Raw genomic sequence first — 17,226 nt, forward strand, 5'->3', positions numbered from 1 at the left:
TGTAGTCTAAACTGTATCTTAGTAGCCTATCTTCTGCTGAGGGGAGTGTGAGTGTCTGGTGCCGCTCTCGGGTCGGGCTCTCTTATGGAGCTGGCGCAGGGGTGTTTCCACATCTCATCTCATCTATTTCTGGGTGTAGTGTCGCGTTACTCTCTGGAGCTCTTGCCAAATTTGGCTTGTAAAGCCTTCACTGTGATTCCCTGACTGAGTCACACATACACTCTCAGAAAAAAAGGTACGGTGGAGGTACAATTTTGTTCCTTGGGAAACAAAATCTTTAACTGTAGATTGGTACGGCCGCCAAGATCTGCCACTATTACGCAGGAATAGGAAAGTAGTTCCTAGCCATATAGGTGTAGAAAATCACAACTTTTCATTTTCAGTTGGTCTTAGCACACAATGTAACTGTAGAAGAGTCAAGTTTTAAATAGGAAAAATATTGAAAGTGTCTTTGGTCATTTATTGAATGAGATGCTAATGGACTGATCAGAATCAATGATGTATGCTAAGCTATGCTAAAAGTGCTACCGCCAGATACAAAGATCGGCTGAATGGATTCAAAAACGGTAAAACTCAACTATTTAACTCTAGGGGACTTGTAAAATGAGCCTATTTTCAAAAAAAGTGGAGTGTTCTTTTAACAAAACACATAATCTGTTCAAATCAAAAGAAGCCATAAACAAAAGTTATCATGAAGAAAAATGTTTGATTAAACTCACCACTGACTTAAAATATTAATAAATAATATTCACCAACAAGGAATGGGGGGTATTTTAGACACACACAGATATAAAGAATCAGCATATGAATCTCAACAATGGTGAACTACTAAATGCTGCAATGCATGCTGGGAGCCATGAGTTTTATACTACTCTTTTTTTTGAGAGTGTATGACTGTCACCAGTGCTCTGAAATTGATTATTACAAATTCTGAGTGTGTTGTGAGAAAAAGTTCAGCTGTTAATGCTCTCATAGACATAATTATTGTTTCTTATTGTCTTAACATCACATCATAACATTTGTTTCCAAGAGCTGCATCAATGTTTGTCCAGATCTTGATTCCTTATGCTCCCTCCTTACCATTCTTTCCCAATATGAGCCTGGTGAATCTTGTCATTGTCATCTGGAATATGGCCATGATGTGTCTTCCTACATGGTTGTTTAAGAAATGAAAAGCTACACACTCCATCAATTAGGGTTGGAAGAGTTGTTGCCAAACATATAACATGCTAGAAACATCATAATGCAATCCGATCATTGACTCTTAACGGGTTAGTTCACCCAAAAATGAAAATTCTGTCATTAATTCCTCACCCTCATGTCGTTCGACACCCGTCAGACCTCCGTTCATCTTCAGAACACAAATGAAGATATTTTAGTGTAAAGCTGATTCTGAGAAAGGCTTCAGATAGGCCTCCATTGGCATTCAGTACATTTACACTCACAAGACCCATAAAAGGCACTAAAAACGTCGTTACAAAGTCCATCTCACCACAGTGGCTCTACAATCATTTTACGATGCGACGACAATAGTTTTTGTGCGCAAAAAAAAATCTAAATAACGACTTTATCCAACCTCTTCTTGTCTTCTGTGTGTGTCTCCACGACGCATGCGCGAGAATATGACGTAGCGGCGGCGTTCGGGAATCCATGAAATGCACACTTTAGCCCATTTTGAGAACTACGCCGAGACCTAAAGCACGATCAATGTAGAATTCAACAGCTTAGACACGCGCGTCTTCCTCTGATTGTAAACAAATCCCTTCTGGGTCATGTGTCCGAACGCCGGATCTGCGTCATATTCTCGCGCATGCGTCGTGGAGGCACAGTATAAAAACCATTATGCCTATGGAATGTCCTCACTTTTCACAAAAACAAACATGTGTGTGTGTGTGTGTGTGTGTGAGAGAGAGAGAGTGTGTGTGTGTGTGTGTGTGTGTGTGTGTGTGTGTGTGTGTGTGTGTGTGTGTGTGTGTGCGTGTGCGTGTGCGTGTGCGTGTGCGTGTGTGTGTGTGTGTGTGTGTGTGTCTTTGTGAGAGTGTGTGTGTGTGTGTGTGTATCTGTGTGTGACCTTGAAAGTCAATTTCTTTGAAGACAATCTTCACCATCTTGACACATTTGTACATTTTTGACTTTGATTATATACATTTCATAACTTACTTTCATAATGAAATAAACATGAATATTTTTGTCATAGTACATGGGGTAAGTGAGCACATTGGGAACCGGCGATAAAATGATAGACTTTTATTATGAAAGTCTATAAGAAGAAGACAATTGTGAAATAAAGCAATTCATGAAACAAATATATTTTATTGTTGTTTAAAATAAATTAACTATTTTGACATTTGTGAAAAATACTCTTGTCCCAAAAACACAGTTCAAGCTTTCAGTTGATGGTTTTCTTCTTGATGCATGTCCAGGTGTTGAGAGGTTTGAAACCAACATCCAAAATCACTGAACTGTCTGAAAATCAGTGTGTGTTTCTGGTGGTGCACACTGCCATCATGTGGACATTACAGTGCAATGCTCAACAGCTTCACCTGTCTCAGTCTTATTCTGAGGTGAATTATCACTCAAAAACTCAAGTGCATAAGCGTCCGATCAATGAGGCGTATGATCAATCAGCTCCAAAAATAAATGCAAAACATGTGCTATAACTCAAAGAAGGTTGGCAAAAAAGACAATGCAATATTTGATGATAAATAGCATAATGAGAGATTACAAGCCATTTAAAAGGCAGCAAATAAAGGATTTTCTGTCCTTTACCAAAATACTGAAACTCTCTGTTTATGACTTAAATAAAAGAAATCCAGATTTTCATCGCAGGCGATCAGAAGCAGACAGTAGTGGAGTATTTTTACTTTATACTTAAGTGTTTTTCTTTGGAAAACTTTTACTTCACAACAGTCCAAATCGTAATATATAATGTCATACTTTTTACTGCACTACATTTCATAAATAAATGTTTTTTAACCTTTAATATTTAATTACACTAGTACTTTCTTACTTGTACTCAAGTATAACTTTGAATTACTTGAGTAAAAGTATACAGTACTACATTTTTAATGTAATTAAGTATTAAATGATGTTCAATATGATATTTGTAGTGCAGTAAAACTTATGACATTATGCTTTGGACTGTTGTGAAGTAAAAGTTTTCCAAAGACAAACTCTGATAAAGTATATAGACACTTGAAAAATGTACAAAGTAAAAATACTCCACTACTGTCCACTACACTACAATAATGCGTTTGAAACTAGGTTTTATACGTTTCGTGTAAATGGATTAGATAATTCATCAAACGTGAAACGTGAAACATTTTAGTGTGAAATTGTAGGTTAATAATTGCATTGCTTTCACAGTAGGACTTCAGTAAAATAGTGGTTTTACTGTGAGTTTACAGTATTGGAAAACACAATTTACTGTAAACAAACTAAATCATACATGCACTGTGAAGGTACCCAGCATGCAGTGCGCCATTCTGTGGAGGTTCTTGGTATGGTTGTATCTGTTCTGCTGAACTTATTGCTTTTTGTGTTGTTGGTTTATTTTGTAATGTTACAATAAAAGTGTTTTTATTATTTGCTGAGTGTCACCATTGTTGTGTTTTGTATTGATGTCTGTCCATCATGATACTTATGAGACGATGTCACATCTTTACACATCACAACTATTGTGGAAGATGCATTTACAAAAAGTTATGAACTTGAAATAAATATTTGTGCTTAAATAATACCAAAATATTCATATTCATATTCAAGAATTATATTATTTCATATTCTAGATTGCCACCATTTTAACATGTATGTTTTATTTGTCACATTTCTGACTTGCCTAAACTGAAATTTAAATATGAATACAGAGGGTCCAAGATCCCACGCAAATGGACACTGATCACCATAATGGTGACTTTTCAACTTTTTTTGGACATTTATTACAATGCCGTTACAACGCTATAATTTGAAATCACAGTAAAACAAGAGCATTAAGTGACGTCAGCATCATTATGCTGTTGTTTCACAGTCATTTGTAAGAAAATGACCCAGCCCTTGAGAAAAAAGTGCACTATATTTTAATAAAGTGTACTTATTGCGCAAATTATATACTTTAAAAGAGTATAAGTGCATTTTATTTGTAATTAATTTCAAATGTATCACAGATTAAGTTCACATTAAATGCAATTGATTTTTTAAACCACTTTAACAAATTCGTTTGCCCATATAATCTTAAGATATTTATGTTAAGCTTATTTGGCTTGCAGTCTGGGGCAACTCGAGCTCTGATATAGAGGTAAGATAAAAGTGGAGTTTGGGGAGGTGATGGGAACATCTGAGACTGAGGAGAGGTAAGCAGCTGTTTATATACTCTGGCTGTTGATTGGAAGATTAGATGGGCTCGCTCCTCCCTAAATTATGTTTGGAACTTCACTAAGTAGGAGTTTAACTGTATATGTAGCCTACTTTCATAATTGCTTCTAGTGTCATTAAAATATACTTCGAGTGCATTGCTCAATACTGACAAGCAATTAATGTGAACTAAAATATACTTTAATGTCAGTTAAAAATACACTTAAGTGGACTTTATTTTAATTATCGGCAAGTGCACTTTAAAAAAAGTATACTTTTAAGATTTGAAGTAGGCTATGCCTACTCAAAAAGTACACTTTCAATACAATTAAGCACACTTCTTTTCACAAGGGAGCATGCATTGATTTCACAGGAAATGTAGGCCTATGTAATTTAGTGTAAAATAAATAATGTGAATTCCTGGCCAGTTTTTTACAGTGTATAAGTCTCTCCTAAAGTCCCAATAGCATGCAGTTTTGCCTGCAGCAGACAGTGCTTGAACAAAAGTATCGAGACGTGTGTTCGGCGATGAACGAGTTAAGAGCGAATGTTGCTGACTGTGCATGCGCGCGTGAACTCCCACAGTTTGATAAATGTCTGTCCGCTGCTCTTCTGTCCGTTTCTAGCGTCGCGCGGAAGATTCGGACTATGCCGTTTATGCACTCCAGAGTCCCACATCCGCTCGCAGAGGAACATCTGTGCTGGGAAACCATATCAGTGACTGCACAGCTTTAAACTGCATCTCAAGATGCCAAACTTGATTTTGGTTTTATATTTACTTCAAGGACTGAATCATTTTATCAGCGCGCAAAATTCCGCGCCGTGGAGGAACCGGATCCAGTGGGTGAATAACGGCCAGGTGTTCCGTTTAATGAGCACCGGCTCGGAGTTTCACGCACCGGTGCCATCCAGAAGACAGGCCAGGGTTTATCCGAGCAGAGATGCTGCCCGGGACAGGACCATGCGAATTCGAGTGGAAGCGGCGGAGAGACCCACTAACAGCGCACCGGACAGCAGCACCGCGCTTTTGGGCCCCGACCGCATGCAGTATATAGTGGCCAACAGCCGCGCACCTGGTGCCAGACAAACGCAGGTGCGCCAGGGGCTCAGAGGTCCTCCAGGAACCAGAACTAACCCCACCGTCCTGTCTGAATACTCGGGCGGTGGAAGAGCCCCTGCACAGGGGGAAAATAACGCACGGAGGGTTGCCAATCTCCAACAGCTGGCCGCGCCTACGGAGAATTCAAACACCTTAAATCCAGACTATAATGAAGCGGGTCTCCCCAGAGCGCAAGCTCCAAATGCTCCAGTCGAGCAGGGAACAACTCCTGATAGTATGGCAGGAGATGATCCACGACACAGGAATACGGTCTTCTACAACATCTATCCACCCGGCGGCAGGACGCTCATCCCCCGCCGCCCGCCGCCTGGCACCGGCTACGGCACCAGATATTTCCAGAACGGTGAGCTGTGCGCAAAGCACGAATTAAACCTCAACATATGGGGCAATGTGCGGTATGTATATAAAAGGCGGGTTTTTAGTACAGGCTATGCTTGTGTTGTGCGTGTCTGCAGGTCTTCCGGACCTTGTGCCAGATCCATATTCCATCCAGGCGGGCTCATACATCCAGCGCGTCCAGATGTACGCGCTCCGGTGCGCGGCGGAGGAGAACTGCCTGGCGCGGTGTGTACATGCAGATCATCTTAGGAATTATCATGTGTGTAGGTTTACAGCGGCCCCAAAAAGTATTTAGATTATGGCAAGCCGTGTTGACTTTTATTCATTCCCACGACCTGAATTATTGATATAAACAATTTAATTTTCTCTAGTTAAAATGATAATCCTTGATATTAGATTTCTACTAGTATGGACATTTTTGTAATTCAGGAATTACATTTCCACTTGTACAAATGTTAATGATTGGTATCAACAATGATGTCATCACTTGCAGAAATACGAATTCTTGCTATCAAGTAAAAACTATAAATCTTGATATGTTTCATTTTATTTTCTCTAGTTAAATCTCACCATAGGCTGCCATTCAAAATCAGTTGTTGATATCAAGAACTGATTTCTTACTAGTTGAACATTATCAGAAATACAATTCTTACTGGTAAAATATCATTAACTCACTCTAAAAAATGTCTCAATGTCGAAAAAATGTCGCAACGATATTCAGACAAAATATGAACAATTTCTTACCATATTGAAGCCTGAAAATACATATTGCATGGTGTGAATATTAGTGAGAGCTTTTTAGGTGGTCTGGTCTATAATTGTGCTACTAACTTATTTTATGTTCGGTGCAGTCGTCTTCAGTATTGGTGGAGCGTGACCTCTCATGACCCTGTGATCCATAAGCTCATATTTTTCATCTTTCAGATCTGCGTACAGACCCGCGGTGAGAGACATCGACTACAGGGTTCTCCTTCGCTTCCCACAGAAGGTCAGAAACATGGGAACGACGGACTTTCTGCCGGTCAAACCCAGACATCAGTGGGAGTGGCACAGCTGTCATCAGTGAGTTTGAGTAATTACACAATACTTATTACTATTAGAATTATTATATTATGATAGAATTATAGTACGAAAACCTCTTTTAATGTGGTGCAAACACTGCAAATTCATGCCACTTGTTTTCATAAAGTTGGAGCAACAGCAATATTATAAAATACAGCAATGTTCAATAAAAAGTTTATTTTCTTAGTATAAGAAATCAGAATAAACCATTCTTCTGCCGTGTAATATAGTTCATTTCATTCTGTGGTCAGAATCAGAATTTAGAATCAGAACTATTTGATTTTATACATTTTATGTGATGCATTTTAATGGCTTGCTAAATATGATTTTTATAAATTAGGATAAAATTATAATACTAAAAACCCCTCCAATCACTGCAGTTCAGGTCTCTTGCTTTTAAAAAGTGGGAGCAACAGCAATATTATAAAAAACAATAAACCGTTAAGTTTATAACTATTAAAAATACAGTAATATAATAACCAATGTAATATATATAGTTCATTTTACACCACTTTTCATGCAGATAGAATTTAGAATCGGAACTACTTATTTTATAAAATTTATGTGAGTGATGCATTATGTAAGTGATGCATATCGGTTTCATAAAATTTATGAGTGATACATTTCATAAAAATTGATATGAGTGATGCATATCGGTTTTATACAATTTCTGAGTGATGCATTTCATAAAATGTATGCGAGTAACGCATATCGGTTTTATAAAATGTATGTAAGTGATGCATATCGGTTTTATAAAATTTATGAGTTATGCATTTCATAAAATTTATGTGAGTAACACATATCAGTTTATAAAATGTATGAGGGATGCATATCGGTTTCATAAAATGTCTGCAAGTTACACATATCGGTTTATAAAATGTATGAGTAATGCATATTGGTTTATAAAATTTATGAGTAACGCATATCGGTTTTATAATGTATGAGTGATGCATTTCATAAAATTGATGTGAGTGATGCATATCGGTTTCATAAAATTTATGCGAGTAACGCATTTCGGTTTCATAAAATTGATCAGTGATGCATTTCATAAAATTGATGTGAATGATGCATATCGGTTTCATAAAATTGATGAGTGATACATTTCATAAAATTGATGTGAATGATGCATATCGGTTTATAAAATTTATGAGTGATGCATTTCATAAAATTGATGTGAATGATGCATATCGGTTTATAAAATTTATGAGTGATGCATTTCATAAAATTGATGTGAATGATGCATATCGGTTTATAAAATTTATGAGTGATGCATTTCATAAAATTGATGTGAATGATGCATATCGGTTTATAAAATGTATGAGTGATGCATTTCATAAAATTGATGTGAATGATGCATATCGGTTTATAAAATGTATGAGTGATGCATTTCATAAAATTGATGTGAATGATGCATATCGATTTATAAAATTTATAAGTGATGCATTAAATAAAATTGATGTGAGTGATGCAAATCGGTTTATAAAATGTATAAGTGATGCATTTCATAAAATTGATGTGAATGATGCATATCGATTTATAAAATTTATAAGTGATGCATTTCATAAAATGTATGTGAGTAACGCATATCGGTTTATAAAATTTATGAGTGATGCATATCGGTTTCATAAAATGTATGCGACTTACACATATCGGTTTAAAAATGTTATGAGTAACGCATATCGGTTTATAAAATTTATGAGTGATGCATATTGGTTTTATAAAATGTATGAGTGATGCATATCGGTTTCAAAAAATGTATGCAAGTTACATATAAGCGTTTATAAAAATTTATGAGTAACGCATATCGGTTTATAAAATGTATGAGTGATGCATATCAGTTTAATAAAATGTATGCGAGTTACACATATCGATTTATAAAATGTATGAGTAACGAATGTTGGTTTTATAAAATGTATGAGTGATGCATTTCAAAAAATGTATGCGAGTAACACATCGGTTTATAAAATTTATGAATAATGCATATCGGTTTATAAAATTTATGTGTGATGCATATCGGTTTTATAAAATGTATGTGAGTTACACATATCGGTTTATAAAATGTATGAGTAACGCATATCGGTTTCATAAAATTGATGTGAATGATGCATATCGGTTTATAAAATGTATGAGTGATGCATTTCATAAAATTGATGTGAGTGATGCATATCGGTTTATAAAATGTATGTAAGTGATGCATATCGATTTCATAAAATGTATGAGTGATGCATTTCATAAAATTGATGTGAGTGATGCATTTTGGTTTTATAATTAGGGGTGTTACAAATGCTATGGGTGTTTGTTCAAATCATTATACGAGCAACAGTAATAGTGGTGCTTATGAAAACACACGTATCCGACTCATCTGTCTGAACTGTTGAATCCCACATGCAGGCACTATCACAGCATGGATGCGTTTAGTCACTACGATCTGCTGGACATCAACACTGGACGGAAGGTCGCTGAGGGACACAAGGCCAGTTTCTGCCTGGAAGACACTGGCTGCGACCCTGGATTTCACCGCCGATACGCATGCACTACACACACACAGGTACAAACACACACTGCACGGAGCTCAACTAAAACCATTGCAAATGTTTCTGTCATATTTAGTGTGTCGTTATTGCTGTATTTTCAGGGTTTGAGCCCAGGCTGCCACGACACGTACGCTGCCAACATTGACTGCCAATGGATCGACATCACAGACGTCGCTCCTGGGAACTACATTCTTAAGGTATGACGGGGTTTGAGAAGAGATGATGCCGACACAATGGGCTGTCTAAAACGGATCTCGTTTTCCTGTACAGGTCACTGTCAATCCAGACCTCCTGGTGCCCGAGTCAGACTTCTCCAATAATGTTGTGCGATGCGAGGTCATTTACACTGGCATTTACATCCAGACAAGAAACTGCATCATAACTGGGTGAGCAAATGTGTTTTTATGTATTTCGGCACATTAATATTGTAATCAGAGCAATAATAACATGTATTTTTTTACTGTTTTCCACAGGAGTTAAAGCCCTTGGGTCAGGTTAAAGTGGATATTTAAAGGCCTATATAATAGGTTTAATTATAATAATTGAACTTGAAAAATTCCTTATAGATGTTGGAATAATATTTAATGACAAATGTACTGTATCTATTTTAGAAGAGTTTGATTTATTGCCCTAGTCTAAGCAGGAAAACGAATTGCGATTGTTTTTTTTTATGTTTGCATTTTAATAGAATGTCTTTATTTTAAATGAAGAACTTTGCTTTTTAGTGTTTGTATTTATTACTCAGATTATGAAAAATATATATCAGCTAAGATCATATTGAGGGACTTTTTGTGTTTTCTTTTCATCAGACGTTGAGTTGATAGTGGTTGAGTGTTTTTCTCCAGCGCAGACCACTAGAGTAAAATATAAATATTAGCGCTTCACTTTTCCAGGTGTCCGCCGGTATTTCTGTGCAGTGCCTTAAACATCTTGAAAAGCTTTGCTGCGTGTTTCCTTTGTCTTTGCCATGATTATAAGAATCTTTCCATGAATCCTGGACTTGGATGGACGAAGTCGTTTGCGGCTTGATATGCAATAAACAAAAATGGAGAGAATGTAATAGAGAAAATGGATTGTGGTTCTTTTCTAAACTCCTTCTTCATTAAATCACGGGTTCATTCAATACAGCAAAGTTCAAATGAGCTATCAGTGGACATGTTTGAACAGGAATGAAGGCATTATTGAAGTGTAGATGTGGGATGAAACGCTCTCAAGCGCATGGAATGAGAGCTGAGATTGAGCCAAAGGCCTTAGACCGTGTCCCGCCTCCTCTTGGTTCTATTGTACAGTAGAGTAAAAATTCAACTGGGTCGAACTGTTTGGGTGAAAGTCTTCACAGTCAAGATGTGGGTTGGGAGTTTTGTCCCTCTTATTATGACTTTGGAACAAATGTAGTTTCCTGCACATCCTAATGACGTTTATAAATGCGGCACTTTGTCGTCTTGACCACATTCTATTTTGTACTGATGGGATAAAATGTCACCTTTCTGGGTATTTACATGGCAATATTTAACCTCTGAATACAAACAACCTGTGCATGAAGTAGGAAATGTGCATTTAAATGGTTTAGAAAATCTATATAAATTGTGGACAAGGTGAGAGAGACGTTAATTATGTGAATATCATTTATTACAATCCTAAAAAATTGTTAAAGATGAATCTCATTAATAATTAATACTTGAAATATTTAACCCTGGCCTGGGTCGCTCATAATTTACCCAGGTAATCAAGGTATTCATATAAACTGCTGTACATTCTTAAAGGGATAGTTCACCCAAAAATGAAAATTAAGCCCATGATTTACTCACCCTCAAGCCATCCTAGGTGTATATGACATTCATATATGAATACAATTGGAGTTAAATTTAAAAAATGTTCTGGCTAATCCAAGCTTTATAATTGCAGCCCAAAATTTGAAGGCCATAAAAATGCATCTATCCATTAAATATTGGGGGTTAATAAAGGCCTTCTGAAGCAAATCGATGGGTTTTTGTAAGAAAAATATCCATATTTAACATGTCTAGCTTCCGCCCAAGACTGCCTAACACTTCTCGTAGTTCGCTTACGCTACGATGTCATAAGTTGAATATGGAAGGCAGTCCGCCGGAAGCTAGATATTTTACTTTATAGCATGTTAAATATGGATATTTTTCTTACAAAAACTCATCGTTTCGCTTAGGCCTTTATTAACCCCCTGGAGCCGTGTGGAGCACTTTTATAATGGATGGATGCACTTTTATGAGCTTCAAATTTTGGGCTACCTTTCACTCCCAATACAAAGGTTGGAAGAACCAGGGCATTTTTAAAATATAACTCTGATTGTATTCGTCTGAAAGAAGAATGTCATACACATAGGAATACTTGAAGGTGAGTAAATCATGGGCTAATTTTTATTTTTGGGTGAACTATCCCTTTAAACCCTGGGTTAGCGTCCTTATATATCGGAGGAACGCAGCATCGCGACCTGTTTAGTTTAGACCTACATAAAGGCTCAAACATGGGCTACTGAAAGCACTTTAAAGGTAAGAATGAAGTAGTATTTTCTTCACTCCTTCTATTGTCGCGTTTTATGTCACCCTTTGACATACTTTCCCACTCAAACGCTGAGCCTACTGTTTATATAACACGCGCCGTTGAAGCCACGCGATTGGTTGTCGGTTGCTATGGTGGTTGTGCTGCCTTCACGTGCTATCGGAAATTTCCTAATTCCCACTTTAGAAGTCGTGATTACGAGCTTGTTGCATTCAAGTGCTTTGTTGTCGGAGTGAACAGGAATCATGGTTATTCTTGCTTATTCATTGGGAAAATCTTATTAAAACCAACAACATCATTAGTCTCCCATGCACCGACAACCATATAAACATTCCAGATAGTCCGCTTTCTGCCGATTCTGTAATTTCAGTCAAATGCAGGCTATTTTCGCTGTGTACCAAACATACAACACGCTTCATATGATTACTCTTACATGTAAATATGTACTACATTAATGTCAAGACATAACGACCTAAAAAAACCCAATAAAACCACACCTGCCACAGCAGTCTAGTTCTCCCCGCCACCATGTTTAAAGCTTATGACACGCCCATCTCGGGAATTGGGGTATCAAAATTATTTCCGAACTTCCCAGTGGTAAACACGACATCAGAGGGCGTTCATGTGCAATTTTTACCTAGGAAACTCGTATTTACGATAATTCCGATAGCACGTGAAGGCAGCATTATGCCGCGTTCCAGGCAACCCGTAACCCGTGTTTTTCCAACCTTCTACCCGTGAAAGTGCACTGGAACGGCAGCCAAACCCGTGACTTCCCACCCGTGAACTCGTACTAGATCGATGTACTCCCAGTTACGAGTTTTGACGTCACATAGCCCGCAAAGCAACAATGGCAGCCCCCTACGGTTGCAGTGTTTATGAAACAAATATACAAATAACGTAAAATAAAAGGTATAACAGCTTTTCTTGCCGTCTGCGCTGTTTTTCTCCTCCGTTTCCCTCAAATAAGCAAGGAGTAAGCACCTTTGGCGATAGAAATGATTGTAAATGAGCATACACCCCGTACAGTCCGCTATGCTTTGTTTACATCTAATTACCACACAATTCCTTGCGCTCAGGCAGTTTGGCGTGACTTTGCCTGGAACACTACAAAGTCGTGAGTCGTGGTTGAAGTTGTAATTTACGGGCTCAAAAACCTGCCTGGAACGCAGCATTAGTCACGTCGAAAAGATCGTATTTACGAGTTGAATGCGCATGAACGCGACCATAAAGTCGAGTTGGGGGCGTGTCAGTGAGAAACATGGCGGAATACCACAATACTTAAAGGTAATTAGCAATGATATTGCCAGGCTTTTCTCTTTTTAACAGCGATAGCATAGCATATGATAACTATGATAGCATTATAATATAACAATATGGAACTATAAAGTTTAGAGGGGCTTCATAAATTATGGTGAATTCAGGGTGATTGGGACACAATGGCAAAACACCTGGCGGCCATCTTGTCACAGGCAGCTCGCTCACTCGTAACATTGTGTTTTAATGGTGCATGTACTTTTTAAATAACCATAACATTCTCAATTTTCTACCGATTTTCAAACTGGTTTGTTATAAACGTCAGTGATATAGTTATGACACTGCATACTTATGAATAATTATTAATAATTTGTTCAAGCTTGCAGAATTATAGCCAGGTTAATAACGTTTGTAAGAAACCAAACCATTTGTCAATCCGTCAAGATTTCAGCGAGATAAGAGTATTTGTGTTCAGATCACTCACCTTACATCAGGCACCACAGAGCCCGCCATAAAGCTTGCCTGTGACAATATGGCCGCCGGTGATGACGTTAGAGACTCCGCCGTAAGACATCTAGCCTTTATTATGTTCTGTGGTTATAAATGCTAGGGGTTTTGTACATTTCTAAAACCTGGGTTAATGTCCTTATTTGCATATTTGCGGCGTCAGCTCATTGATTGGAGGAACGCAGCACGCGACCTGTTTATGCCTACATTAAGGCTCTAACATAGGCTACTGAAAGCACTAAGAATGAAATTATATTTTCTTCACTCCTATTGTCGCGTTTTATGTCACCTTTCGACATATTTTCCCCTCAAACGCAGAGCCTACTGTTTATATTACACACACCGTTTTTGTGACTGTTCAAAGCGCGCAAATATGAGCCACGTGATTGGTTGTCGGATGCTAAGCATCTTGCCCAAACCTATAAAATGTATGTGATGCATATCGGTTTTATTAAAATAGTGATGCATATCCTTTTGGTTTTATAACTAGGGGTGTTACAAATGTTAGGAGTTTTGTACATTCCTAAACCCTGGGTTAACTTCCTTATTTGCATAATTTGCAGCGTCATTGATTGGACGAACGCGACCTGTTTAAAGGGATAGTTCACCCAAAAATGAAAATTAGCCCATGATTTACTCACCCTCAAGCCATCCTATATATATGACATTCTTCTTTCAGACGATTACAATCAGAGTTATATTAAAAATGTCCTGGCTCTTCCAAGCTTTATAATGGCAGTGAATGGCAACCAAAATATGAAGCTCAAAAAACTGCATCCATTCATTATAAACATACTCCAGGGGTTAATAAAGGCCCTCTGAAGCGAATCGATGGGTTTTTTAAAGGAAAATGTCCATATTTAACACGTTATAAAGTAAAATATCTAGCTTCCGGCGGACCTCCTTCCGTATTTAACTGATCAGTGTCAGTTGAATACAAAAATACCATTTTAAAATTTATATTAAATATGTATTTTCCAAAACACATTTTCCTCTAAAACTGTGAAAAAATCAAAGCCGTAAATCTAAACAAGTTGTGAGCCAAATCTTATGTTTAGGCGCAGTAACAAACGCTTCCACTAGATGAAATTCGTCTCCCATTAAAGGGATAGTTCACCCAAAAACAAAAATTTTATGTTTTCTGCTTACCCCTAAGGCATCCAAGATGTAGGAGTCTTCGTTTCTTCAGTAGAACACAAATGAAGATTTTTAACTCCAACCGTTGCTGTGTGTCACTCATATAATGCATGTCAATGGAGACTAATTCTATTAGAGTAAAAAAAACATGGACAGACAACTTCAAATTAAACCCCGCGGCTCGTGACTACACATTGATGTCTTAAGACACAAAACGATCGGTCAAAATAGCGGCCAAGTCATAGATATATACATAGATACCTCATTAGTGCCTGCGTGGATCATGGCGTGCATCCCTCGAATGAGGAATCTACGTATACATATCTATGACCCGGCCGCTATTTTGACCTCACCTATGGGAAGTGATGGCAGTCTGTATCGTCTGATATGAGGTGATATATTTGCATAAATACCGTTGGGTTTCTCTCAGAAACCGATCGTTTCGTGTCTTAAGACATCAATGTGTCGTCACGAGCCGCGGGGTTTAATTTGAAGTTGTCTGTCCATGTTTTTTTTACTCTAATAGAATTAGTCTCCATTGACAAGCATTATATGAGTGACACACAGCAACGGTTGGAGTTAAAAATCTTCATTTGTGTTCTACTGAAGAAACGAAGACTCCTACATCTTCGTTGCCTTGGGGGTAAGCAGAAAAACATCACATTTTCGTTTTTGGGTGAACTATCCCTTTAATTTGTAATGAAATTAATGACTATTTTTTCAGGACCTTTTCAAATCACATCCGTGATTTTTTTGTGTGTTCACATAGCAAGTGCCAAAACCTTTACCAAGTTTTGTACCATTTTGATGAAGTAAACATTTCTACAAAAAAAAAAAAGGAAATTTTTCGGTCAAATATGGAGTCTCCCCATACTCTGCCGTTGGAGACGGTGTGATTGCATCAGACTGCAGGTCTTCAGATGGTTGGATCTGGAGGATCCCGAGGCCTGTTTACTGACACCGACCTGTGAAGGCCGAGATGTTATTAAACGCTCCGGCCATGTGTCTACCAGCGCTGAGTGAATGAATCTCTCTTCTGTCCACTGCCGTTTCTCTTGCAGATTCAGATGTAGCTCATTTTCCTTAGTCATTGTAAACAGGATATAGGAAGTGAAACACAGATGCTTTATTTATCATTTCTATTCCAATCCGCACCCTTAATTCTTCCACAGAACCATGTAGTCTGTGTTCAGGACAGCAAACATTTAAACAGCAATTTCAATGTGGGAAAAATATATACGTATGTGGGTGGTTGACATGACATGGCCTTTTTTTGGTCCAATGTGTCAAAGTTAAGTAAATGATAAAAAATATATATCAAAAACTGTGGTGCTATTGTTCAGAAAGTGCTGTTATATATGAACATATGGCATTAATCTTTCATTTTTTTCAAAATTTTCAGCCAAACCAGAAAAAGCTCATATGGCGTGACTGTCCCAAGCACATTTCACAAATTTTGATTTAGAATAAAAACAAGAAAATTAATTCATTCTATGTTTATTCAATCATATATTGATAACCCAGATGTCTACTTGTGAGTCTGCTTGACTAAAAGTTTAGGCATAATATTTAGAAGCCACCCTTAACTACAACATTTTGTCCCAAAAATGGATATCATATGCCCTTTTTTTAAACGGGCAATTGTTTGGAGACCTTTGGGGAGTGGGGGTCCTTCTTCTTTCAGGAGGAAGAACAACACCTCAGAAGGACACTGAAAGTTACAAGGTGAGTTTTCTTTCTTCATGTTTTCCAAAAAATCAAGTATATCCGGCACTCCTGCTTCAGTTCCCTTTTGGTGTGACGCATTTTACACAAAAATGCCTAAATGAAATTACTTTTCAGTCAATATTACCTTTAAAACTATATTGTCACATTGTAGTTAGCATGGCTTTAGGATGTTAGCATAAAAGCACATTGCTTAATGTCATGCTAAGTACATCAAACCTCATAAGGTGTGACAGGGTTTTCTTGTAACACCATATGATTATTTTGTCACACTATATGATATGAACTGCATTTAAATACATAAATGATTCTCTTAGATACATATTTTATTGCTAATATTTACGTTTATTGAATATTTGTCCTTTGAACATATTTTGATACTATATTATTCACACATTTAACATCTATTCACCAACTCAATTTGGTGAATCCCTACTTCCCTGCTATACCATTTTCAAGCTGAATCCATGTTAAACTACAGCATTTTGTCACTCAAATGTTTCCCTTTATTTATTTATTTTTCAGTTTGAGGTAGTTTTCACTCACTCACTCACGCATGCATGCAGATTCAGTCAGTCTTGAATGCAAAAGTAAATGCAATAAATTATGAATCTGATTATTTTTTGCAGTGTATATTTCTGAAATGCTTGTGCACATGATTGA

The 17,226-nt window shown here is 37.3% G+C and overlaps 1 protein-coding gene across 1 annotated transcript; it reads left to right on the forward strand.

The window, feature by feature from the left end:
- The first annotated feature begins 4,349 nt into the window (after nt 1–4,349).
- loxl5b (lysyl oxidase-like 5b) lies at nt 4,350–10,470 on the forward strand. The gene is made up of 7 exons (XM_079820556.1): nt 4,350–5,813; nt 5,926–6,034; nt 6,734–6,871; nt 9,263–9,419; nt 9,507–9,602; nt 9,676–9,791; nt 9,879–10,470. The coding sequence occupies exons 1-7, from the start codon at nt 5,099–5,101 to the stop codon at nt 9,883–9,885; spliced, it is 1,338 nt and encodes a 445-aa protein (XP_079676682.1). The 5' UTR covers nt 4,350–5,098; the 3' UTR covers nt 9,886–10,470.
- Nucleotides 10,471–17,226: the final 6,756 nt, after the last annotated feature.

This window comes from Gobio gobio, assembly GCF_949357685.1.
Source record: "Gobio gobio genome assembly, chromosome: 6".
Classification (NCBI taxonomy): Eukaryota; Metazoa; Chordata; class Actinopteri; order Cypriniformes; family Gobionidae; genus Gobio; species Gobio gobio.

Excerpts from the sequence above, each read along its gene's own strand:
- loxl5b (XM_079820556.1), top strand. The coding sequence starts at position 5,099 with ATGCCAAACTTGATTTTGGTTTTATATTTACTTCAAGGACTGAATCAT. Across the intron at positions 5,814-5,925 it reads CACCAGATATTTCCAGAACG|GTCTTCCGGACCTTGTGCCA; the intron begins GTGAGCTGTGCG and ends GCGTGTCTGCAG. Across the intron at positions 9,420-9,506 it reads CATGCACTACACACACACAG|GGTTTGAGCCCAGGCTGCCA; the intron begins GTACAAACACAC and ends CTGTATTTTCAG.